This window comes from Pseudopipra pipra, chromosome 4 (genome assembly GCF_036250125.1).
Source record: "Pseudopipra pipra isolate bDixPip1 chromosome 4, bDixPip1.hap1, whole genome shotgun sequence".
Taxonomy (NCBI): domain Eukaryota; kingdom Metazoa; phylum Chordata; class Aves; order Passeriformes; family Pipridae; genus Pseudopipra; species Pseudopipra pipra.
In genome coordinates this window covers 42,517,206-42,542,605 of record NC_087552.1, presented here as the reverse complement: position 1 = coordinate 42,542,605, position 25,400 = coordinate 42,517,206, and the positions used below count along the sequence as shown (strand labels likewise).

At 38.8% G+C, this 25,400-nt stretch overlaps 2 protein-coding genes, 1 long non-coding RNA gene and 1 pseudogene across 4 annotated transcripts in view; 3 read left to right on the top strand and 1 right to left on the bottom strand.

The window, feature by feature from the left end:
• The first annotated feature begins 401 nt into the window (after positions 1-401).
• Positions 402-25,317, top strand: LOC135413217 (uncharacterized). The gene is made up of 4 exons (XR_010430132.1): positions 402-620; positions 20,459-20,518; positions 20,765-23,652; positions 23,988-25,317. It is a non-coding gene; the product is annotated as an uncharacterized LOC135413217 (long non-coding RNA).
• On the top strand, positions 10,284-11,114 carry LOC135413213 (claudin-22-like). The gene has a single exon (XM_064652604.1). It carries the CDS (start codon positions 10,447-10,449, stop codon positions 11,098-11,100), a length of 654 nt encoding a protein of 217 aa, XP_064508674.1. The 5' UTR covers positions 10,284-10,446; the 3' UTR covers positions 11,101-11,114.
• LOC135413214 (claudin-22-like) lies at positions 12,336-12,960 on the top strand (annotated as a pseudogene).
• Positions 13,783-25,400, bottom strand: part of WWC2 (WW and C2 domain containing 2) — a 101,401-nt gene continuing 89,783 nt past the window's right edge. For both annotated transcript variants that reach the window (XM_064652602.1, XM_064652603.1), the window contains 4 exons: positions 25,304-25,396; positions 23,977-24,219; positions 18,465-18,592; positions 13,783-16,482 (listed from right to left, as the gene is read on the bottom strand). In XM_064652602.1, the coding sequence (XP_064508672.1) occupies positions 16,416-16,482; positions 18,465-18,592; positions 23,977-24,219; positions 25,304-25,396 (531 nt within the window). In that variant the 3' untranslated portion in view covers positions 13,783-16,415. The remainder of the gene's footprint in view (positions 16,483-18,464; positions 18,593-23,976; positions 24,220-25,303; positions 25,397-25,400) is intronic.

Here is a 25,400-nt window from a genome sequence, read left to right as displayed (position 1 = left end):
AAAACTCCCAAATTATGCATCCGTAGCTCCTGCTTAATTTGCAAGAGCCATTAATTTCTGCCTTTAATTCCTATTCCAACTGGCAGTGGGGATTGTGGCAGTCCCAGGCTGTGCTGCAGTACTTGACACTTCAGATCCTTCTACTGAAACTTGAATGTCTTCAATTGCCATCAAAGATCTTTTCATCTGTTATTGGTTGTTTAGGCCACTTACTAGGCTCCATCAGCATGCTGTTCTCTGATACAGAGCTAAATCATACAAAAGACAAATGAGAGAGGGGTTTTGTTATCTCTTTGCCATGGGATCTCCCAAACTTTGCCCAGGCCCACTTCTCCTGGTCTTGCACAAATAATGTAGCTCTGTAGTTAACAGTGGGTCAGAAGATTCTGGTACATTGTGGTTCAATGCTGTGATGCAACACTATTGTTTTATGCTGATAAAAGCTGTTCCCCACTCTGACTGTTTCATCACAGCTGGGCTTCTCAGCCCTATGAGGACTGCCAGCTTTGCAGCTTGGGCTCCCCCAGATCAGCTGGAGGTAGAACCATGTTTTCCTGTATAAGTCTGAGAAGCCAGTTTATTTACTACATTTTGCGGAACACTGTCTGACCACAAGAAAGGTAATGTTCTGTGTGCTAGTTGTGAGATGATTTGAGCACACTAATGTTTTCTGTACCCTAGAAGATAATCCAAGAGATGTGACTGCTCTCTAATTAAGCAGGAGAAAATGTCACAGCTACATACTGACTCGCTTTTTCTTCTCATATCCACTGTGCCCCATGCGGGCACAGTATTTAGGAACTGAGCATCAGATCTTTAATAAGGTGTTCCAAAGCTATATCCTTTCCCTACACTTTCCTCAAGCCACCTCATTTCCACCCATTCACAATCTGGACACAGTTTGATTCTGATTCAGAAATCAGTAAAAGACTGCCTCTCTCTTGTATTTGTGGAGATGAAATAAGAGTTCAGCAGGGAGCTCAGTGATCAAACATTTCTAAAAGCAAACCACTTGCAGAGGTGAGAGACAAAGGTGCTTCTGTCAGGGCTACAGGGAGGGATACCAGCAGGGAGAAGAGGAAGGGGAATGCTTGTCAGCCCCTATCTTCTTCCATACATGTGCTAGGAGATGAGAAAGCTCCTTGTCTTGTCAACATCATCAGAAGTCAGAAAGTGTCTGTGTGTGTGCATGTGTGTGTGCACTGCAAGGAATGCAAATATGATAGCAGAATTAAAAATTACAGCAAATCATAAACTGAATGTTATTTAATGATGATAACAACAACAACAAGCTACGTCCTTTTAGGGACTACAACAAGAGGAAAGTTGTTAAGAGAGCAGACAGTGCCCATTTCTGTGACACACGATGTTATTCTTGGGGTTGTCCTGTGCAGAGCCAGGTGCTGGAGTTAATGATCCTTGTAGGTCCTTTCTAACTCAGGATATTCTAGGATATTTACCACTAGGTGCTATTGTTTAAGAAAGGAGAACAAAAGGGGAGAACAAGAACATGGCCTTAGGAAATATGATCTGTATTCCAGCACTTCATTAGAACAGGTTGTGTAGGGATGCTATGTTTATTCTGTCAGCAGAGCTTGTTTTTTTAAAGAAAACTGTGTATTAGTTGTGGTTTGCTTTATTTTGTCTTGTAAGAGATGGATAAAAAAGACTTTTAATGATTCATCAAATTTACATGGAAACTAGATGTGATTTTATTTCACCTTTGTTCGGAAACTCCCCAGGTTAAAAATATTTCTGCACCCTGCTGTCAGTGGTGTTCCTGTGGGTTGTGGTCTGTGTAACTGGACATGTAGGTCAGATAGAGAATTTCACTTGCACTCTTAGAGGGATAAAATGCCCCATTTTTCCCTCTACCACAATAGCAGAGAATTCTGTGATCATTGTCCAGCAGAGAAGTGATAATTAGGTAAAAAGAACCATGATAATGTGTTGTAGCACAAAGGGTTTTTACATGAGTACAGATGTATTGCTCCCGACCACTGAACCTATACTTTATGAAAATTATCATGCACTTGGTGCGAGGAGCACCTTCCTCATCTTATGCCATCTGTGCATGTGGACAAATATTACAGGAAACTCACTTGTACATCCACTTGTGAGTGTATCCTTCCTATTAAAAAAAAAAAAAGCCATTTTTAGATCGTATCTTGCAGAAGAAGATATTAGATTACAAGCAGACTACTGCTCAGATAATTCACTGTTTTCCATTGTATTTCTTCGGCTAGAGTTCTTGTTCCACCAAAATGCAGACACCAAAATACCAATATACCAACAAGATGATATTCACAATATTTTCAATTTCAGGAAAGATTTTAACAAGTCTTTTTGTCTTAAAGTGCATGGTGAACATGAACATAACTATGAAAATCATACTGGTAGTGGTATGAATTAAGAGGGGTTTATTTTCCCACATCAGTTGTCTTATGGATGATAATGTGCACACTGTATTGATCTCTGACAGTGGGAAGGTAGAATAACCATAAGAGAGATCACCACTCTTTCATCTGCTTAGAGGTAATTGTATATATAATAAGCTAGGATCTTTTAGCATAAACAAGACCTCTGCTTAAAGAGATTAAAGAGGTATATACCAAAAAGTGTGCTGATTTTGGCTGCAATAGACTTAATTTTGTTCACAGTAGCTGGTATGGGGCTGTGATTTAGATTTGTGCTGAAAACAGTGTTGATAACAGAGGGATGTTTTCCTTGTCACTGAGCAGGACTTACATAAGGCCTTTTCTGGTCCACATCCCACCCCTCCAGTGAGGAGGCTGGGGGTGCACAGTGGGTTGGGAGGGGACACAACTGGGATAGCTGACTCCAGCTGACCAAAGGGATATTCCATACCATTATGGTGTCATGCTCCACATATACAGTAGGGGAAGAAGGAAGGGGCAGATGTTCAGAGTTTTGGCATTTGTCTTCCCCGGTCACTGTTATGCGTGATGGACCCCTGCTATCCTGGGGACGGCTGAACACCTGCCAGCTGGGAAGGGCTGAATGAATTCCTTCTTTTGCCTTCCTTTTGTGTGTGGCTTTTGTTTTCCCTATGATACTGTCTTTATCTCAACCCACAACTTTTCTCACTTTTACCCTTCCAATTCTCTCCCCAATCCTGGGGGTGGGGAGTGAGCAAGTGCCTGTGTGGGGCTTGGTTACTGGCTGGGGTTAAACCATGACAGAAGAATAATGAACATCACGTAAGAACTAGGGACTAGTAGGTAAAATGCTCTAGCAGTGAGTTTATAATTACAGGGGGATGCAAGGCAAAATTAAACTGTGGAAGTCATTGTTGTAAGGTGCTTTGGGTGCAGCAAACATGTGCTTCAGGGGAAAATTCATAGGGGAAGGGGGTCCATCAAAGGCTACTAAACAAGATGATGTATATTTAAAGTTCAGGCTCAGAGATTTTAACACTGTAGCATGGAGACAATAGCAATCTATCCTTACCATGTTGTTATATTCTTTTCCTGCTGGGCTAGATGAACTTTTGGCTTGTCCTGGCATAGTACTACTGTTCTTGTATTAGTGAATGTGGCTTTGCAAATATATGCCAAACTCACTAACATATCTGTCTTTATACATTCCCCTAAATAATGTAGTTGTTACCTTTTGTCTTCATGGAGTTTTCTACAAAATAATACAAACACTTGAGTATATTGCAGAATAGTCACTTTCTCAGTATCTCTTCCTGGATACTATGTAAATTAAAAGTAGGCTCTTGTGACAGATCAAAGAATTAAAAGCAAATGTCTGGTCAAGTGAACATAGGTTATCTTCATATTGGGGAATAACCATTTTAATCATCTTCACAATTGTTTTCTTGCACTCAGAGCCTAAGATTCTTCACTGTCTTCATCCTTTGGATGAAGGATTCTCTGTTTAAATATTTGAATCCCTGGCACGGAGGTAACTTTCACCTCTATGCAAGAGTGTTTGGAAAATGTGCAATGCTTTGCAGAAGACTTAGTACTTTTCCAATATATGGTCATCATTGATTAGTTGAACCACTATCACGTAACTATTGCAGAGGCATGATTTTAGAAGTCTCCAGCAGTGACCTCTCTCTGGGTTGATATTGAACATGGGCAGGCATCGTCTCAATCTACTGATGCAGTATTAACTGAAACTCCTGCAGTCTCACTTCTCTTAGCTGTACCGTGTTTTGCAGTACGTGAGGCATTCCTGTGATAATGTATTCTGTGCATCATCTCTTTCACCTCTGCAGGCAGTATTTGACATCTGAGGGTGCTGCTAGGTGGCTGCAGTTGGTGGGAGGGCAGAGGAAATGAAGGGAGGAAACTGCTGTCCCTCTTTGCATCCATTCCTTCCTCTGGAGTAGCCATGAGCATCTTTACTTGATTCCCTCCTCACTGTCCCCCTGAAGGAACCTGATTGGATAGAGGCCTTTTAGCTTTTCTTGATGTAAAGTAAGGAAGGTGAGAGGGAGCAGAGAGAAGGGGTGGAGATGAATATGGCAGAAGACAACAGTAAGGTGTACACTGAAAATGTAATGCTTTAATTTGTTAATGACAGGATGTCGTGAACTCTTTAAACAGGTTTTGCTGTTTATAGGTTTGCTGAGATTTCATTGAGAGGGGGATACTTAAATCCTGATTAAATCCTGTAATACTGTGAGGGAAGAAAAGCTTTCTTTTTTTCAGCCAGAAAGATATGCAATCTGAGAGAGAACAATTGCCTTTTCTTGCTAGGAAAGGTCTTCATTTTCTGCATTTCCTATCTCTCTGCACTTTAAAAGGTAAAGAGCAAAATCAGTTTAACCCACTAGAATCTAAGGAACAATCATATTTCAAACAATTACCATAAATTTGTTAAGCTTCTTTCCTCCCTTCCCCCAAATCTCAATATGGCAGATGACCAAAATGCCACAGGTACCCCACACTTCCTTCACTTGTCAAAAATTCTTGTGACTCATTTCCCATTCTGGCTAGGTTGCTGTTAGAAGGTGTGTGCAGTCTTCTAATTTATGGTTAACAAGTCTGTATTATCTTTCTAATCCCAATTATCATGCAATAACAATTCCTCATGTGGGTTCAGCTGGGTACCACAAATAATTTCTCATAAGTTTACCGACATTAAGAAACATATCTTAAGGAATGAGAGAAAGCTTATTATAATAATTGTTTGCAGGTGTTAAATGAAAAGCATTACAGAAATATATATAACACTATTAAACCAGAGTCTCATAATAAGGGATGCATAGTGATAAAGAAGCCTACATATTACACAACTCAGAAATTAATTTCTTAGTCTTCCATCATTCAAGGAAATCACATTCCAATCACTCAAGTGACATGAATTTTCATACTTACAGTAATCTCCTGTATGGACAGTATATCAAAAATAGTTCCCTGAAGAATAAGGCTAATTTTCTAACCCAGTCAACCCTCACTTTGAAGTCTGGATTGGGATGGTGATGGAAAATTTTCTGCAAAGGTTGAAGTAGTGAGCCTTAAAGCATTCTTTATTCTTCCAGTATAATGATGGCAAATCTACCCTCTCTCATTTCAACCTTTGAATAAGTCCCTAAAGCAGAAATCAACAGTTTCACCTTGCTGTGCTTGACTCTTTCAGTGCCTTTCTCTTCTAGATCTTGTGCAACAGCCATTAATTCTACATGACATCCTATTTCAAGCTTTTGATTAATCTTACAGAAGTGAAACTGTTAGCAAGGTCTTTCAATCACAGAAGTACATTTCTTTTGCATACATAACAGGCTCTTGTAAAGTTGCTTAATGAATTATATCCAAGGTTTGTAAAGGAGAGGTATGCTGGTTTGGGCAGTCCCTGCAATACTGAAAAGCTGGGAATATTCCCTTTTGCGGAAGGAGGTCCTATTCAGAAGGCCGGAGATGGCTATGCCTTTTTCCCTTGTGAGAGGGCTCTGCAGCCCCTTCCTGGCTCTTCTGAAGGTGCTGATTGCTCACCTCCTACTGCTGTGCTCAGCCCAGCTTTGCCTTGCTGTGCCAGCCCTGGTGCACTGTGAAACCATCTGCAGTGGCTGCACTGCTGGGGTGTCCTCACTGCCCATGCTGGGGAGGTGATATGGCCTTTTGTGTGAAACCTTAGGCTCTACCAATACAAATAATATTTTTTGTCAAAGTACACTTAAATGCAGACTAGAGTAAGTCAGTATGGATAGCAGCAGTATGGATTGTGTTTTTTTTCTTGATGTTTCAATGGTTTCACTGAAGAGCACATTGGATATGCAAACCCCAAAGAAGCTCCAGCACACAGAGAAATGTGTTCTTAGATGGGTAAGAAAACACTAACACTTACAACTTCCAGTTCAAGCAATAATGTGGAAAGCAAAGGATTGAATGAATTAACTCACTTGTATTAAGATGCTAAAGACACTACCTTGCCAGCTTCTGACAGTAGCTATGTTTCACTGGCTGTAACTAAGATTGTCATAGAAAATCTGTACACTAGCTCTTATTTCCATCTTTTTCATATGTATCTATAAAATTGGAATCTAAAATTGAGAGACCTGTGAATGACTCATGACAGTACTTGACATTTAAATGAGCAACAAAAAATATTGCTGAACTCCATGACTATCTTCAGATTAGAGAAAATAATGGTAGTATCTGGGGAATGCTATTGGAGATCATTGCACTTCACAGATGAGCACACTTTTGGAGCATTGAAGGAGAATAAACAAGCCACAAAATGAACATGATTATGCTTTATGAAGGAACTGAAAGTATAGGAAAGTGCCAGTCTCATAATACTTCTTTTGTGGTATTAAATTACCTAATCAGATCCCAAAGTCCTGCACCTGATATTTTTTCCTCTTATGCTGACCACAAAACATTGGGATAATTGTGTGGGCTGCTGAGCTGTGTAAAGACAACAATTCCCTACTACTCTTTCCAGCTGGTAAAGTATTAGTGTATCCATCTCTCACCATGGAGGTTCCCAGAAGAGTTAGTGTATCTTTTGAGGGATTATGTAATACTTGTAATGAGATTCAAAATCCTTGTATTCAACCTGAAATGGTTTTATGGGGAGTAAAAATTTAATGCACTTAACTGCATAAAATGATATGCATGCTGACCACTCCTATTCCCCTTCAGTGTAGTGAAAATCAATTTGCAAAATGATGCTTGGAGCTAGTTTGAATGAATTACGTGATCTCCAGTGCTTTAAAAAATATTCCTGAGCCTGTAGGAACCTGATCGTGACCTGTGCTATATTTTTCACAGGCATTGTCTGTAACATGAGGTACGAAAGCTCAATGTCTCACAGAACTGGCTGCTGAAACAGTCATATGGCAACAGGAGCAAGTGCAAAGATGTACCACTGTGTGTGTCTGTGACAAGTGCCTGGCTTCAGGGGGGCTGATGCTCTGGAGAGTCTCTGCTGGCCTGCATGAGTGACCAGAAGACTCTCTTCTCGCACCTCAGTTCCTACAGGTTCCAATTGGTTTAGGTGCATAAGCCTCTGTAGGGTGGTATTGCTATATGTTACATATATCAGGCTTTAAAATCTATAGGAAAAAAGAATACAAAAATACTTGCTCTAAACCCACTCAAAACCCCCTCTAAATTGATTCTCACCTTCCTTACTTGAAAGCACACTGGTCAGTGATAGCTGTACCTGCTCTTCCTTTTCTTCTTGACAAGCTTGTGTTGGACAGGCACAGTCCTTGCTGCAGAGGCTGGCAAGGCGAGCAGGGAGGCGAGAAGGGGCAGAGCTGTCCTGGGGCAGCTCGATTGTGCGTGGGCCCTGGCTCTGGCTCCAGAGGCTCCTGGCAGGCAGCTTCCCTGTCCCACCAGCCTGGGTGCATCTTTCAGTGGCCATCTCCACTGAAGCCCCTTGAGATGATCTGTTGATTCAGGCTGTGCAGATGTCAGCAGATGTTTCTTCTCATGGCAATATAACAGTGAACCTTGGGCTTGTGTTTCAAATTACCATGAGCAGTAGGGCAGAAATTGATGGGAGCCCAATTCTAGCCCCTGGGTTTCATAGTAACTCTGACATCTTACCATCTGTGTAGGCACAAGTCTACCAAAATAAAATTATTCTGAGAATGAGATATTTTTAGATGAGAGACAAAAGAAGAAATAATAGCGGGTATGAAAAATGTGAAAAAAGGACAAGGGAGTTTGGACTCAGGCAGTGACTGACTCGAGAATGTACATATCCCAGTTCAGCTGAGATTGTCATAAGATCAGTAAGTTTCAAGCAAAGGCATTTCAGACCCTTATTGCTGTCCTGGTGACAAGGGAAGTGTTACCTTACAGCCCCCCCCTATAATATATATATATATCATATAATATATATTGTATTATATATAATCACACAAGGATTATATATAATCTATCCAGGATAGTGTAAGGAAGCTTTGTTTGCCCTAAGTTAAAAGTAAGCATGGTTAAAAGTAAGTTGCAGAACTTACTCATGCAGCAGTCCCAGTGCTTCTGATGGCTAAAATTTGAAGGCTGGCACACTGTTCCAGCTGTAATCAACATTTGAAAAATGAATGGATTTCACATGCCTGATCCTGTGCTTTCACACTACATGGACTGTTGGAATTGAGAGCAGAGAAGAAAATATTAAATGTTCACAGTCAAGAGAAATGCAACAGGCTTCCAGTCTGTCGGTAACTGTGATTTTTAAAGTGAGATAAACACATAGCCCCTGAAGGAGCAGAGTCACTCCTGGAGTGTGGTTGTTTATCTCAAAAATTATTCAAATGGCGTTATGGAGATTCTCATTGAAAGTCATGATGATTTCCAGAACTAGCACTCTAGCAGAGAAGGGGGAGAGAAACAACACTGCCAAATCTGAAAGTACAATCTGGAGTCCAAATGAAAGAATGAATGTGGGATTGGTCTGTCTTCTTTTGCCTGGTGGATGGCTTGTGTCAATCTGTTCCCAGTGTTGTCAGTTATATCCTTAAGGATTCCTGCTCTTGTGCATGGTAATTTTTTGACCAAGTAAAAGCCATTGGACTGGGCTGGTACATAAGATAAAGGGAAATAGATCATCTTTCCTTGTGCTGGTTCTTTCACAGCTTGTGACAGGAAAAAACAAGGGTTAGAAATTACAACTCCATACAGAAATGGGGAAGAAGAGATTTTCTCACAGTGATATTCCTTGATTATACCCTTCAGGATTTTGGAAATCTTCAAAAGCGGTGTTATGTTTTTCCATCACATAATTCATTTTATGCAACTGAGAATTAAAAATATACAGATATGTACATTATCACATCTAGGAAATGAAGTCAAGAAAGACTGGAAAACATCTCTGGGTCAGACACATGTGCATGTGTTCACACTGCTCAGCTCCTGCTCCCTCCCATAAAGGCTGTGCTGTTACATGTGGGGAGGGGAACAGTAAACAGATGACCTTGCTGACCCTGTAGACATGCACAAGTGTAGCTGACATGAGAGGAGGAAAAAAGCTGGGTTTCCTAATGGGGTAATGGCATAATGGTATCTTGCTTTGATCAGAAAGGTGTACCAGGCATTCCTGGCCCTGGGAGCATTGAGTGCCAAATGTTGTTGATATAGATACTAAGTGTATACACTGTGTGCCATCTGGGACATTTGCTTTAGGAAAGGGGACACCAAGCTGTTGTAAGTTGCTACCATGGTGTTGCTGAAGTCCTGGGGCAGGTAAAGTTTACACTGGCTGATGATCTGCCTGGGTTCATTATGGTGGAGGGATGTCTAGGATTTCATTTTCTATGGTACTTTCACCATACCCGTCTCCTTTTCCCCTTAAAAGTCTGTCAAAACAAAGCCCATTTTAAAAGAAATGAATGTAGAAAATGTGAAACATAAGGATCTTTTACAAAGCGTCTTTTACAGTGCTGGGGACATAGAACAGGGCAGTGGAAGATAAGCCATTATGTATGTTGAGGAAGTCTAAGAATAAAGATTATAGGCAAACAGTCTACCTTTCTTTACAAGGCCTTGATTTACATCCCTGAAATCTCAAATTTAGCTATTACAATGAAGTCCTGTTGCACACAGAGCTGCCTTTTTATCACCACTTAAAATCTAATTAATCCGTATTGAAGCACAAAGATTTCTGTTGTGTTTTAGGGTGAGGGGTCATAGAGCCCTCTTTGTTCATCCTCAGGCTTGTAATCATCAGGCATTGGGATATAATTTTACCAAGCAAATTGGAAGGTAACAGATCAAATCCTTATCGGAAAGCCTAACTCATGGTTTAGTGAAGCCCTTCGTCCTTTATGTGAAACTTTATATTCATGAAGAACAAAAAAGTGTTTCAGAGCTTGCAAAGGGTTAATAGCAAGGGCTTATATTTGGGGAAGCAGAAAACTAAAACCATCATAGCTTCCACCATCACTCAAGGTAGCAGCTGGTATAGAACTGCTGGGGAGACCTTCCTTCCTCCTCAAGCTTTCAGGACTCTGCTCTTACAATGGCCTTGGTCTATCAACCAATGATGCAATTAAGTGGCATACTGTTCTCTCTGTTGGGATGGGTCCTGTCCTGTCTCACCACCTATCTACCCCAGTGGAAAAATCTTAACTTGGAACTGAATGAGTTGGAGATCTGGACCATGGGACTCTGGCAAGCTTGTGTTGTACAGGAAGAAGGGGGAATGCAATGCAAGGACTTCGATTCTTTCCTAGCTTTGCCTCCAGAGCTCAGGATTTCTAGGATTTTGATGTTTTTTTCCAATGGATCAGGGCTTCTGGGCCTCTTGCTCTCGGGATTTGGGTTGGACTGTTTGAAAATTGGTGAAAGACAACAGGAACAAAAGAAGCGGTTGTTGCTGTTCGGAGGAATGCTCGTCTGGATATCGGGGATTACAGCTATTGTCCCAGTTTCTTGGGTTGCCCATTCCACAGTCCAGGAGTTTTGGGATGAGAATATACCAGACATTGTTCCCAGGTGGGATTTTGGGGAAGCATTGTTTGTTGGCTGGCTTGCTGGATTTTGTCTAATATTAGGAGGATCCCTACTTAATTGCACAATCTGTTCCACTGAAGTCCATCCGTCTTCAGTCCATTACACAGTAGCAGAACAGCAGGATCAGTGTCAACGCTTGGAAACTGAAACTAGGCCTTAAAATGGAAGGTTTAAAGCAGTGCAGAAATACTGTCCTATCTTTTCCAAACCCTAGTGCAAGCCAGAAGCTTGTTCCAGTAGTAATTCAAAGGACTCTTTGTTACCTAGCTGATTCCCTAAATTTATGTCTGTTTTCTCCATACACTGGTATTGGAAGGTGGTGTGTTTTCGCACCTGGGGAACTGCTTAAAACTGTGTTTCAGAGAAGAATGCTGAAATTTTTGTAAACTCTGCAGGAGAGGTGCTTTTGCTTCTCAACTGCACTGTAAAATCCTGAAAATGAATATGCATGTTCTCTTACAGCTTGGGTTTTAACAAAAATGTGCTTCCTTTTTTATGTAACCAATGAAATGAGCCTCAAAGCTTGACTCGCTATTTCAATTTTCCACTTGCCTAACGCAGTAATGTACAAACTAGAGGAGATTTCCTATCCTAAACAGTCTATAAATACCTGCATTGCATCAAATGGTTTTTCTGTGTATTTGGAAATAGTAGTTTTCTGAAATTGTAGCATGCTTAGCAGATATCTTTTTGTGCATGGGGTGTGATGGTGTGGGTGCCTTATACCTAGCAAGTTGTGTTTTCCCAGTCTACCACATTAAACTGCCCATACAAGTTATTCTAGGCATTTCTGGCACCTGCATACTTTATGCACAAAAATAGCCTGAGAAATGCTAATTTAAAGAATAGTTACACTATCTTCTTCGATACAGTCTTGAGGCATTACGCATCCTATCCACAGCTCCTTAAGCTCCATTCACTCATATTTGGAATATGTTGCTGTGCAATCTTTGACTTTAAACATACGACATTTAACTTGCCACAGAGCAGACAGCATCATTTTCTCTAAGTGGAAGTGCATCAATGTAGTATTAGAATTTAATATGAAAACAAACTGTGAGATGCCAAAACTAGCAGAACTGCTGTAATGTTTTAGCAGATTGATGGAAAGCCAAGTATATGCTTTTCTTAAAAAAAAACAAAACAAACAAATACAAAACTAACAAAAGGTGAGCCAGCTGTGGCCACACACTTCTGCTACTGGTTTACCACACCACCTCCCAGCACATGGAGGTGGTGTGGTAAACCAGGCTAACAAAGCAGGAGGGAGGGGGAGAAGTATTTCATGCTTCATAAAGCATTATTTTAACTTTTGCTTATGTACAGTATGACAAAGAATTGATTGGAACAATGCCTGCAAAAGTCAGCAGTTTGGCGCTTCTGTGACTGCAAAAAATGACCTTGGCATCCAGACACAGGCTACAGTTTGCTGGATTTCTGTTGTCTGTGCTAGGATGGATTTTAACTAGCACCTGTAACTATTTATCAGGCTGGAAAAAACTCAGCTTAGACCTAAATATACTGGAGCTTGGACCATGGGACTCTGGCAAACCTGTGTAGTCCAAGGTGTAGGAGGAACACAGCATAAGGATTTTAATTCTTTCCTAGTTTTGCCTCTGGAATTCAAAATTTCCAGGATTTTAGTGTCTACATCAAATCGACTAGGACTTCTGAATGTTGTGATCTCTGGTCTTGGTTTGGACTGCCTAAAGATGGAGGATACAGAGCAGAAGCTAAAGAAACAGCTGTTACTACTTGGAGGAACACTCTTGCAGATGTCTGCAGTCCCTGTGTCTTAGGTTGCCTACACTATAATCCAGGATTTTTGGAGATTGTGCCCAGATGGGAAATTGGGGATGCACTGTTCAGTGGCTGGTTTGGTGGATTTTTTATAATTCTAGGAGGATCTCTACTCTCCACAATCTGCTTATCATCTGACTGTCAATTACCAGAGCAGTATGCAATGGCAGATATACAAGATGCCCAACAACATCTGGAAGCTGGAAATGGAAGACTTTAAAAAAGGCAGATATCAGGTTTTCCGATTTCTTACTCTTGCATTACAGCAAGAGAGATCTGCTGAACAGGCAGGTCACTGTTTACAAGATCGGGGGAGGGGTTCTTTCTTACTAAGTAGTATCCACTGCTGTATTTCTCCCAAATGTGATCAACTGCAGATTTTGTCTTTGTAGTATGGCTTGGGTATTTTTTTAGAATAAGTGAGTATAAAATTTTTAATCTCTAGGCCTGCATGGAGACTTGACCATATCTTAAATAGCAGAACTCCTACTGATGCTGCTTTAAACAAAGTATTTTTTACAAAAATAATATTAGTTTAATTCTGAAACAGTTTGTAGTGCCAGTTCAACATGCATAACAAAAACCTAATGCAGTACAACTTTGAAGGAAGTTTGCTGGGCGGTATCATTTACAGTAAACTAAATGTTCTCAGACATAATGTCATGTAATACAAGATTCTCCATCATGACTCTGTGAGAGAGAGAGATAATATGACCACCTGTATCCCTGCCCAATCTCTTTCTCTCCCTCTCCAAGGAAAGCCAGTATTTCTGAATAATCATGAGATGTTGTCCAGTGGAGTCGACTGTGTTCATTGCTACTGCAGGTTTTACTTCATGAATATAAAGAACTAACTTCAAGTATATGAATCAGTTCCTATATAGCTTACCCTAAGAGCTGTCAGTGATTGATGTGAACTTTCTATAAATTGCCATGATTTTACATTGACAAAGCTGTAGCAGCCATCTGTTTCTGCAAAGAGCATATAAAGATATAGAACAGCAATAAAAGAATTAAATAAAACACTGGTCTGGAAAAGAGCTTTGTTAAAAAAATGTATTTTCCAATCACTGAAACACATGAAAAGTGCAGAGACAAGTTAATCTATGTGATGTACTTGCATACTCTTACAGACAAAATTAGAACAGAAACACATTCAGAATATAACCTGATTAAATATTTAGTTCAGTCCTGAGCATTTTATATTTAATACAGTATAAACACAGCAATAGTAAAAAGAAAAATAATCTTAAAATTATTTGATTTGTGTTCTATTACAATTTCTGCTAAACTTTGCTCATTTGGATAAATATTCTTGTACCAGTAATATTTAACTTTCATATATATGCAACTGCAGTGACATTGGTACCTGGCCATAGAACTAATTACATTCGTTGTACCCTACTGTGCAGAGTAAATTCCACTTTAAGAGTAATATTTATAACTTTAAACTGATGGGAGCTTATTTGTATGTAGTATTTTAGCTTATTCGATTGAGTTTTTCAAGTGTGAATAAGCTGAATTAGTAAAAAAAAACCCAAAAAGCCAGAATTTTTAAAAGCTGCCTATAAATATGTACAACTTTACCAATCTGGAAAATTAAGAGTATGAATATGTATAAGTCTCTCATTTTCAAATGAGTTTTGCAAGCTGAACCCAGCAATACTTAAGTTTTGACCTCATCTCATGCTTACAAATCACACAATAATACTTTTTTTTTTTTAAATTATTCAACATGTGAGGAAAACCAGCTAATCTGGCAAGAATTTAGACAGCTCTAAGTATTTTTCACAATAGCATCCTTAATGTCAAATATTTTTATGACCAGAACTGAACTACATTAAACAGAACATAAATAAGACGGTAAATAAATAAAAGAAAAATCATAAAGTACACCTCTAAATATCATTCTACAAACAACTTATATAATCAAGTTGAGAAGTTGAAACTGACAACCATCATTTCACCTCTACATTAAATAATTCCAGATTTTTTTCTAAAATTGACCTTTCAAACATGAATGTTATCTCAAACCCAAGACACAAAAAACAAATGGGGCATTCATAAAGGATGTTCAATCAGTCATCTTGCCCAAAATAGCATGTTTGGCTATACTTTTCAGTGAACTGATGTATTTGTGCATAACAAAACCCTTGGGTGTTACACAGACCTCTCATCACAGAATTGTCACTTTGAATTTAAGACAGCTGCTACCATATAGTGGTTATATTTGTTTCCATTTTCTCATCAAGTAATTATAGCATATCTGAAAGATGAAGTCCATGCAATGTGGCTTGTTGCTTGGGGAAGAAAACTAGCGAGTGAATGAAATACATCTGAATGCAATATATTAAGTAGAAAATGAAATAATTCTGTTCTCTGCAATGTCCACCTACTTACACAGTACCCACAGAAGATAAGAACCCAATTGCTTTACCAAGACAGGACTGCTTAAAAACCTACCTACATCTAATGTTCTGGACTTCTAAGAGAAGGCATCCAAGTTGCCTTCTGATGAAGCAGCCTGCTAGGAGGAAGCATGTAAGACAAATTTGAAACAAGCCATTCACATCTATTCATTAAACCTGTGCACCCTCAACTGAATACAGGGTCAACTGTGTATTTAAAAAAATGTTTTCTATTGTATCGAAATATGTGCAGACTTAGAGTTTGGAGCTTTTCCTTTTCAGAAAGGGTTTACCTTACCAACAGGACTTCTGATAATTGAGTTACCATGTGACAGATTTTTCTCCTGGTACAAATACTTTAAAGGAAACATCTTCATATTTGTAAACCTAACACACACCTTTATGTATTCCTAGTTAGCAATCAGACAGCCCCCTAGGACAAAAGGTTAACAGAGAGAAACTCTCATTTTTAACTGTACACTGGATATAACTATTTCAATATCAATGTTGGAATTATGAATTTGATTCATCCCATTCAGAAAGCAGCTGCCCCTTTTGGTAGTCTCATAATAAGTTTTTAGGGTTACTTGTCTGCCTTGCCTTTGTTGCTCTCCTGCAGATGCAAGAAACCTTTTAGTGCAGGTTAAAGTACTGTACATTCACAAAACTAAACTCTGAACTCCATCTCTTCCTACAAAGTACTAAAAAACAAAAACAGAAGAAATTTGTTTTCAGAAAAAATTCCAAGGTTGGTGATGAATGCAATTAGCAGCTGTTGTGAGGCAGCCTGGATGTTCTGGAAAGGAGCTTACGCTTGTGGCTAACTTTAAACTATAAAAGTCACACTTGTACAAAAATATTGTATGGCAAAACAGCCATCTTCACAGTCTCCTCACATGAAAATAGTGAAAAGATAAACAATTGTCTGTTGAACACCATTTTTCTTAACACAGTGCAGTTCAACAGGATACTTGCTTAGTACTGCCTTAGTTCATTTGTTCCATCTTTACAAAATAAAAACACATGTGACACATACAAACTGTACAAAATCAGCATCAGTATACCAAAATTAATCTACTTTGGTTTTCTGGTTGTTGGGGTTTTTTTGTCATTTTTTAAGATTACAACTATTCAATTCACTATATTTTACAAATAAACATATCAATAGTGAATGTAAAATAGATCTTTGAAAGCACATCACTGAAACTACAAAGCTCATCTGAAAAGAGATGAACAAATGGAAAAACACTTCAATGAAAAAGCATAATTATACATCATCAGCTGGAAGGGCTGGTATACTGATCTTTGCTCTTGTAAAGTATGCTATCTTCTCCCTGAAATTAGAAAAGAAAACAAGGGATTATTTTACCGTTTATGGCACGACTCCAATGTCATCCACTGTAGAGTTGCTAATGTTACAGCATAGTTCTGTAAAGTAGAGGTTTGGAAAATATACAATTTACGTACAAAAAATGTGTCACATTCATGTGACATAATTTCCTTCTTAGGCAGATTTATGTAAAAAGGAGCTGCAATTTTGAAAGAGAAAAAATATCAATATTTCATTAATAACTGCAATGGTAAGCCTGAAATATTGATTCAGTCACTGAATTTCCTATGATGACATTTTCAGCAGGGGGATGAAAAGGCAAAAGAAATAATTTTATTCTGACATGGGAAAAGGGCAGGGTGGGAATTGTTGTGTCTGGGCAAGACTTAGAGAAGCAGAATTGTCAACCCATTCTCCAGTTGCTTCCCCTGTGCTGTTACCATTTCTGTCTCCTATGAACTAAGAAATTACTGAAGCATAACAAGTTTACACAGGCTTGCCTAGCAGCAGGCTAGAAAGCAGAAGATAAGTATTAGGGGCTTAAAAATTAAAGCTCAGAAGAGTCATTCTTCTTGAGAGCTTCAAAAATGCCTGTCTGTGATTAGTCTGAGGCCACAGCACTGTAACAAGCCTAATTAGCAGGGCGTGTACAATTCAGCCTCAGGAGGTATTTGTCCAGAAGACAAACCATGTTTTCCACTGGTGAGGCTTAAGTTTCCATTAAAAATAGTAGCTCAGAGCAAATTCAACTCCCTAAACTGGATTCCTCCTCCTAGTTGTGTGATAACTAGAAGATAAAGGACAATAGAGTGTTTTGATACCCTTCTTGCAGGGGAATGTCTTGAGCGCTATTATATGTTCCTGTAGATTTAGGCAGGAGTCTGTCTGTGATGACTGTCATAAGACCAGCACTGACCAAAACTCTTTCTTAAGACTTGCAATAAGGTGAAAACTGTTTGAAGATGCTCTGAGTTTCACACTAAAGATAAATAACTCAGCTGTTCTTTGCTGAGGAATCCTTTTTTCTCGTTTCGATTCTGCATCACTTACAGCTGTGATTTGCAATACATGTCACCTCACAGGGCCTTACTTGTTTATGTATTTCTCCAACTGCTCACAGAAGATGGTTAGAAAAGGAAGAATATCTCACATTTATTAGTAGCTGACTTAAATTTCCTATAAAGGAATCAAAAATCCAAACTTTAAAAACCTGTTACTGACAAAACAGATCAAATTAACTTGCAGTATTATTTCTATGTTCAAGAGCAAGAGCTGTATTTTTCAATCAAAAGATTAATATTTATTTTTATATATAAGTGTGGCCTTCAAGTCACTTATTGGCCAGCCTTTTAGGAATTTAGACCAGTTAAAATTAAGGTTTGAGATAGAAAGTATTCATGCCAGCTTATGCTAAGAAAGAACACTTCATTAATTGCTTCAAGTAATTGGTTGCTGTTCCCACAACCAAAAGGAGAAGGGAAAGAAAAAGGAGGAGGGATTCAAGATCTTTCTTTACTAGTAAGTCTTGAGCAAGGCAAAAGGAGTGGTTAATCAGTTTCCTGATGAGATGTATCCTGTTCTACCTCTCCTTGAGGAGTGCTTTGCTTCAGGCAGCTGCCATCACTAGAAGAGATCCCAAGACTTAAAGCCCACCGTCAACCTGCTGTGGGTGAGGTGAGCCATGACGACAGTCACACACAGGCCTGCCTACAGCAGATGTCACATAGAGGTCTGAAATTTCCCCCTTGGCTTCTGCACCACCACAGCTCAGCTGACACACTGCCACCTCTGACATGAGCAAGTTACCGAGGCCTGGCCCTTCGAAACTCCCAACTTAGAGCTATGTTAGAAATGTGCAATGCTTCTGGCAATTCAAAAGCGTGTGGACTTTTGACTAATGTTACAGGGAACATCTGATTATATCTATAAATAATTCAGGTTACTTCGCTACATTAAAAAAGGCATGAAAAGCAGAACAGGCCATACCTGAATGACTGCACCTGCAGTGGCACTTTCTGGCTCTGCTCTCGTAGCCGGCACACATCCTTAGAAGCTTTCCTCATCAATTTCTCAGCACTTAAACCTTGTTTCTGCTCTTCTTTTGACTGTTCAGTCTGTAACAAGAAAAATAACTGTATTTTGCTGATAATGAACAATTACTCATTTCAAAGAAATGAGAGATTCTTCTGTGTCAAGCAAAACACTTGGCAGTGTTAGGCTTACTGTTCAACTCAGTGATATTATAGGTCTTTTCTAACCTAAATTAATCTATGATAATCTCTATATAAAGGGTCTGCAAGACAAAAGACTGACATCACAAGCCTAGGCCATGGGCACAAAATAAAAAACAGTTTTTTTCCTAAAAAAGTAAATAGAACAACTCCCATGCCATCACAGGTGGCTACTAGGTCTTATAAATTTCGATATTTTTTAAGGCAATACCTAAATTTGTATGAACATGTGTTGTCTATCCAAGTATCTTTTTAGAGCTGGGAGCCACTGATTCTCTTTCCATGTAAGATACTTTTATTTCCTAATGAAACTCTCTGTAAAGTTACTTATAGCTACTCTAAAATGACAGACAGAAAAACAAGGAAGGTGTGCTCTCAAAATATGCTTTCACGTTTTGTTGACCTTGTTAGCAAGGAACATGAACTTTTGTGCTTTTATTGGGGACATGGCACCTATTTTGCACAAGACGTACTTTTTTCATTTGCATTGTAGAGGTGTAAAAGCCAAGGCAAGTGAACAGAACATCAGTGGTAACAATAGATCAAAGGTCATTTGTGAGCATTTTTGAGCAGCTACATACTCCCCAGGAAGCTACTGTATTTCTGTACCTTAGTATTCCTGGCTCTATGTCTTTACCAAGCAGTGCTGCATCAACAGGACAATCACAGCTGTGCCATCCACCTTTTCGGCAAGACTGCTATTAACAGTTGCGCTTGGGTTTTTAAAAAGCTCAATCAAGGGTTTCTGAACACTCAATAATTTGAACAGCAGCACTTTTTAGGTCACCTGGACTTCTTAGACAAATAGCCACTGTCCACATGTGGGTGAATCCCCTAACACATGCATTATCACCCCCATAATGTGTAGGGTACATGGCATGGGCAGTGCCACCTTAAGTGTACACTTAGTTTTCATTTCTAGACCGCAGGCACCATCAGACAAATGTTATTTATTGTAGTTTGAATTTTGTCAGCCATCAAAATTCAATAGAAGCAGTTCACATTCTTAAACAACTACAAAGTTTTAAAGAGGTTAATTTCTGATTCTTAACTTTAGACACTTGAAAATGCTGTTCTGTTACCTCAAATTAAAACACACATGCAAGCCAGAAACGGCAATCTTCAAGGTGGTTTGTAACTTAGGAGTTCACATCCCCAGTTCTGAATTCAACCCAGTAGACTCCTAAACAACAAAACCAACTAATTCAAAAGAGCTAGTCCATACTATCAGTTTCATACTGGGCAGTTATAAGAAAGCCGTTCACAGCAGGATAGTGGTACCCTCTGTCTGTTGAAAACGCACTACTCTGGTGTTTTATATGAAAGTGTTTTACACGAAAGAGCACCACATTTTCAAAAACTTGCACAAAATCCTGTCACCTTGTACTGCTGTTAACTTCTTCACTCCCCAACTCCAAAATAGCTATGATTTTAAAATGAAATTAACCTATAAATATAGTTTTCTTCATTAGATAGTGAGCATAAATTTGCAATCTACAACTGTTAATGTCTTAATTAATTTTACGTATGTCACTGGACATGTTTTACCAGCTCCCCTAGTTAATATTTATCATCAAAGCAGTAAACATACAATATTTCAAAATTTTCTAATTTTATCCTTTCCCTAACTATACATGAGATTCTTGTGACTACTGCATTTTAGGTTAACAGCATAGATGACTTCTTTGTTTTCATACTCTCTATTAGCATGTATTCTTTTTTCATTTTTTAATCCATTTATTTTTTCAGGATACTCTCAGAGAAACTTGGATTTCAGCCCAATGTCTCTGGGAGTATGCATAGGAGAAGGTAAGTACATGACTGTGTTTGCATTTGCATCATGTTTCTTGAGTGATCTATATAAAATATGGAAAAGTACACTAATAAAATGGCCAAAAATCTGGCGCTTATCTACCAAAAATAAGCGCCAGACTGGAATCCTCTATCTGGGCTTAGTTTAAGCTTAAATTAGTTTAAGATGACAAAGAAGAAACACTATAAAAATTAAAGCTAAAACACTATTTCCTGTCTCGTTCTTCCATGTTTTTTGTATAGAAGAAACTGAATCTAAGGAAAAATTGTAACTGTGCTAAACACCAAAACACTGTAACAAGAATATACTTGTGGTATTAATGACAACTACAGGTTACCTCTACACAGAAGATGTACTGAAAAGAAATAAAGAAGATACCTACAGATCTTTACAGGAATCTCTTTGGATATAAATGAAGAAGTCCTTCAGAGGACAGCAGGTGTCTGAAAACTTACTTGTGTGAGGAGTTAAGACAAACTTCAAAACACTGCATGATTTCTCACAAAAATCCAATCTAAACAAGAGAAAATGCTTCTGGTGCACAGAATTACCTACTGTTTTCTGATCTGCAGGTATTAGTGGGCTTTACATACTTGCTGTACTTAGGAAGGTGTGGTAGGAAGGGGAGGGAAGGTATGGAGTCTCTGTATTTGGCTTCAAGCAGAGTAACTGAGTGCTAGCAAGCAGCCACTGATTTTCAACATCCCCCACATCTGCGGTTTCATTTTCCACTCGAGACTCTCTCAATTTCTCTGGCGTTTCCAGCTGCTGCATTAGTCTGTGCCATTATAATGCCTGCAGGATCTAAAAAATAATCTATGACAATGTTCTCGAGGCTGCTGTGTTTTGCTAACCCAAGAGGAAACACTGACAGCAGAGTACAGCATTCTCAGGCTTGTTTCGCTCCACAGGGGAAGGCAACAATTTTAAGGGTAGAAATACTTCTAGAAACTTTGTAAGCACTCTTCAAAGAGGTGGAGTGACTGTGATCATTGTTCTGACTTCTACCTCTGAAAAGAGGACTTTGATGCTGCGCTACTGCCTCTATATATTTTAGGAATGTGTATTATTGCCCTTATTCCTCACGGCAGTGTGTGTAATGCTGTTGATCACTGACACCAGCAATATAAAATGTGACAAACTTATCTGCTGCCTTGAAAGAGCCAGCTGAAATAAACTACAAATCCAAAGGATTTATAATATTAAATGTTGCAGAGTCATACTATGTTCTAGTGGGAATAGCTTTAGAGTGGGAGTAGTTTTAAATTAAACAATCAGAAATTATAATTTCTACCCTGCATCCACCATTAGATATAAACTATGAACTGAATTAATTTAGCTATACTTCTTTTCTATAAGCTACTATTTTTATGGATTAAAATGTAGATCACATTCATTCAGTGAATTCACATGGTAAAAAACCCACAGTTACACTGTGTGATGTTTTAACACTGCACTCTACCCCATTTTGCCCAAGGTTTTTTCTGACATTTGTCAGTGCTCAGCCTAAACTCTACTAGTGCTTTATAGTAATTTTAGAACTCCACTAACTATACTGAACAGCAGATACCAAAAGAGACAGGAAGACAGAACAGGGCATAAACAAACATAGGGTTGGGAGAACATATTGGGAGAAGGTTTTGTTTCCTAAGCTGTTAGACATTCGAGGGCTTCTTGAAGTATATGGTAACGTTACAGTTAATGACCTCTGATGTATTTTTCTTCCATGAATTTATAAAATCATAAACTTTTGAACCTATGCAAACTTGCAGCACTCAATGTTCTGTTGAAAACATTTTTAGTTTCTGAATGTTGTGCTACGTTTGCTTGCATTTAAGCTGCCACCTCTTCAATTCTCTACTTCCTGTAGAATAAAAGACAATGATTTATTGCTTTCCTCCACCTCACTCATGATTGTATACACTTCAGTTGTAGCTACTTAGCCACTCCTAACATGAAAGCTGTTTCCTCCTTTGACCATTCTTGTTGACCCTCTGTAGTTTTATTTTCCACTTTGAGGAGGGGAACAAGAAATGAACAATGTTTAAGTTACAGGCATAACAGTATTTGTTTTGTTCTAAATTCTTTTCTTACTCATTCCTTTATTATTTGCTTTTTGAGGTCTGCTGATTGCTGTGATGTTTTTGCTGATGTTTTTGTTCCTTATATCCGGAGTCTTGCATTCCTAACATCTAATTCAGAGCTCCTCTTTGTATATGTAAACATTAGGATCACCCTTCCCTCTTTTAAACAAGGCTATTTACTGACATTTAGCTTTAAAAAAAAAAAACCAAACCAACAAAAAACCTCCAATAACTATTGCTTACATATTAGGAGGACCTCTGCACCTTACGAAAAAGTTTCCATTTTTACTACTCTCAATAGCTTGGTGTCATCAAAACACTAATTTCTATCAACCATAAATAGCTAAAGAGAACAGATCCTTCCTGGCTGTCACTCACAACCTGCCCTCATGGAAACCTGGTGTACATTGACTGACATGGATGGGAAGGGGGCTCCAGAGGGCATACACTCCAAGCTCCAGCTCAGAGTAGGTGATGCTATTGCTGGGTGCTCAGGGTCTTGTCCAGTTAGGTCATTAATACCTCCAACTGTGCAGGTTGAGTGGAGTTTTTTTTGCTTGGTTGGGTTTTTTCCTCCTCTAACAACCTCTCTAGGCCCCTATTCCAGTCTATGATCTCCCTAATGATTTAAAAAAACAAACAACCTTCAAAAAACATAACAAAAACCGTACAACATCTTTTTGATGTATCTTGTTGGAATTTTCCACATCCCAACTTTTTACCATTGCATCTCATTCTTCTATCCTGTTTCTTCTCTTTTATTCACATGAGGGCATCTTCCTACCTTATGGCAGTGCATAGATACTTATATTGTTTTAGGGACCATTGCATAGAGAATAGAATTTGGCTTTCCTTTGCCAAAATTTCCTTTATGTCCTGAATAAAGAAATAAGCCTTTACACATGCCCTTACCACTCTAAGTAATGGTCATTGCCTCTCTCTACCTGTTACAAGCATCTTTTGAATACAAGTTCTGTGCAGCCTGCAAACCAAACGACGCTGAAGGATAGAGAGCATACACAAGTCTGTAGAAGTATGGCTGGAACGTAAGAATTTTAAATTAACTTCTAAGTAAATGTTATTTTACTACAGCAACCACAACTATTACTCCAAATAATAGAACTGCTACTCTGAATTACTAAAGTATTTAGAGGGCACTAGAAAAATACTACCTAAAATTATAGGTTTAAATGCTGTAGTATTGACCAATAAAGAAACAGTTTACATTATGTAATTCAGAGGTGTAATTAGTCAAATGTCAGCTTCCGTAAAAATCTTTTAACACGATTGACCAAATTCCTTAGCAAATTTAAGGCAAAGTTAGGAGCATATATGCCTATTTATTCACACATATCTGAACCTGCTCATACTTGTTTTTCAGCTTGTTTCAAGAGTTTCTGGAAACGTTCGTCCTCTAGCACACACAGGGGAAGGTCTGCCTCTCCTCTGCCTTTCATTTCCTCAAGTTTTTGTTTAAGGTCCCGCAAGGCCTGAAGCTCATCATTCAGACGATTCTGCCTTGTGCGTGACGCCTGGAGATCCAGCTCCAAGTCAAGGGAAGTGCGTACGGGGCATTCTTGCGTAGCTCTTCGCATGATCGGCTGGCAAACAGGCTGGATCATTTGGGAAACAGAATAAAAATTAACATATAGAAAGGCTAGAGGAGGGTTTGACATAATACAGTCAGAAAAGCTCCAATTTTATTTTTGTTTTTCTTTAGCAGTCTTTTTTTTTTAAATTAAAATTTCATGTATCCTGGAATTTTTCTTCAGTCACTAGCTAAAAATAAATGCGAAAGTTTCTCCAACCAGGTGCACAATTTATAGATTAAAACCAAGAAAAACATTCTGATCCCCAGGATGACACTGCCAGGAGACCCAACACTACACATATTTCCCCATAGATTTCAATTACATTATTTATTTTTATAAACATTTGCTTTTTCAAGGCCTAACCAAACACACAATGTTACAAACTCCATAAACATGCATTTCTTCAGTGTATTTCACATTATTTACTGTCCTTTCACAGTGACTTTTCATATGAGTAAGTCAGGCAGGAGAAGCCATCCCAGACTATTTAGTATTTCTTTTCTATGCAAAATGCAATCTTGCTACCTGGTAACATGCCTTCCATGGGACTATTTTTCTAGTTACAATTAAGATTAAAATATAACTCTCTCAATTTATGTAAGAATTAATTTCATGCAAGAGAAACAGAATCTTACTCTCTTGTTCTTCAATCCTTTTTCTACTTTAACACTTGGAAAAGAGTAAATCCCTTTAAAAGGACATCTAAATCCTTGAAATTTCCACCAAAATTTGCTTCAGATATACTTTGCTAGCGTTGACTTTTGTGCGGCATAAGCCTCCCTGTGTGACTTTGTAATACTCAGGTTCTTTAACCCAGATCCCTTTGGCAGTAACTCAAGTTCAACAACAAATGCCATGATGCTGAGCAGCAGTGTCTGCCTGCTGGCTTCAGCCACAACTAAAACACCACACGTGTTGTTGGAGAGCGAAGATGTAGGACTGGGACCACTGTGTTGAGATTTCAATATGAAACTACAGTACTACACGTGGTACTTGCACTGGTTTTGCTGAAAAACTTTCAATAAAGCATATCCTTTAAGTTGTTTGGTATTCCTTCTCTCCCTGTACTTTGTCCTAAACCGTGTCCTGTTAATAAGGCACATACCCGTTTAACTCTTAGGCTCCGCCGTTCTGTGGCATTTCTTACAAAGAGAGACTTTTTGGCTAGTGTTGAGCTGTCACTGTCACTTCGATTCAACTGT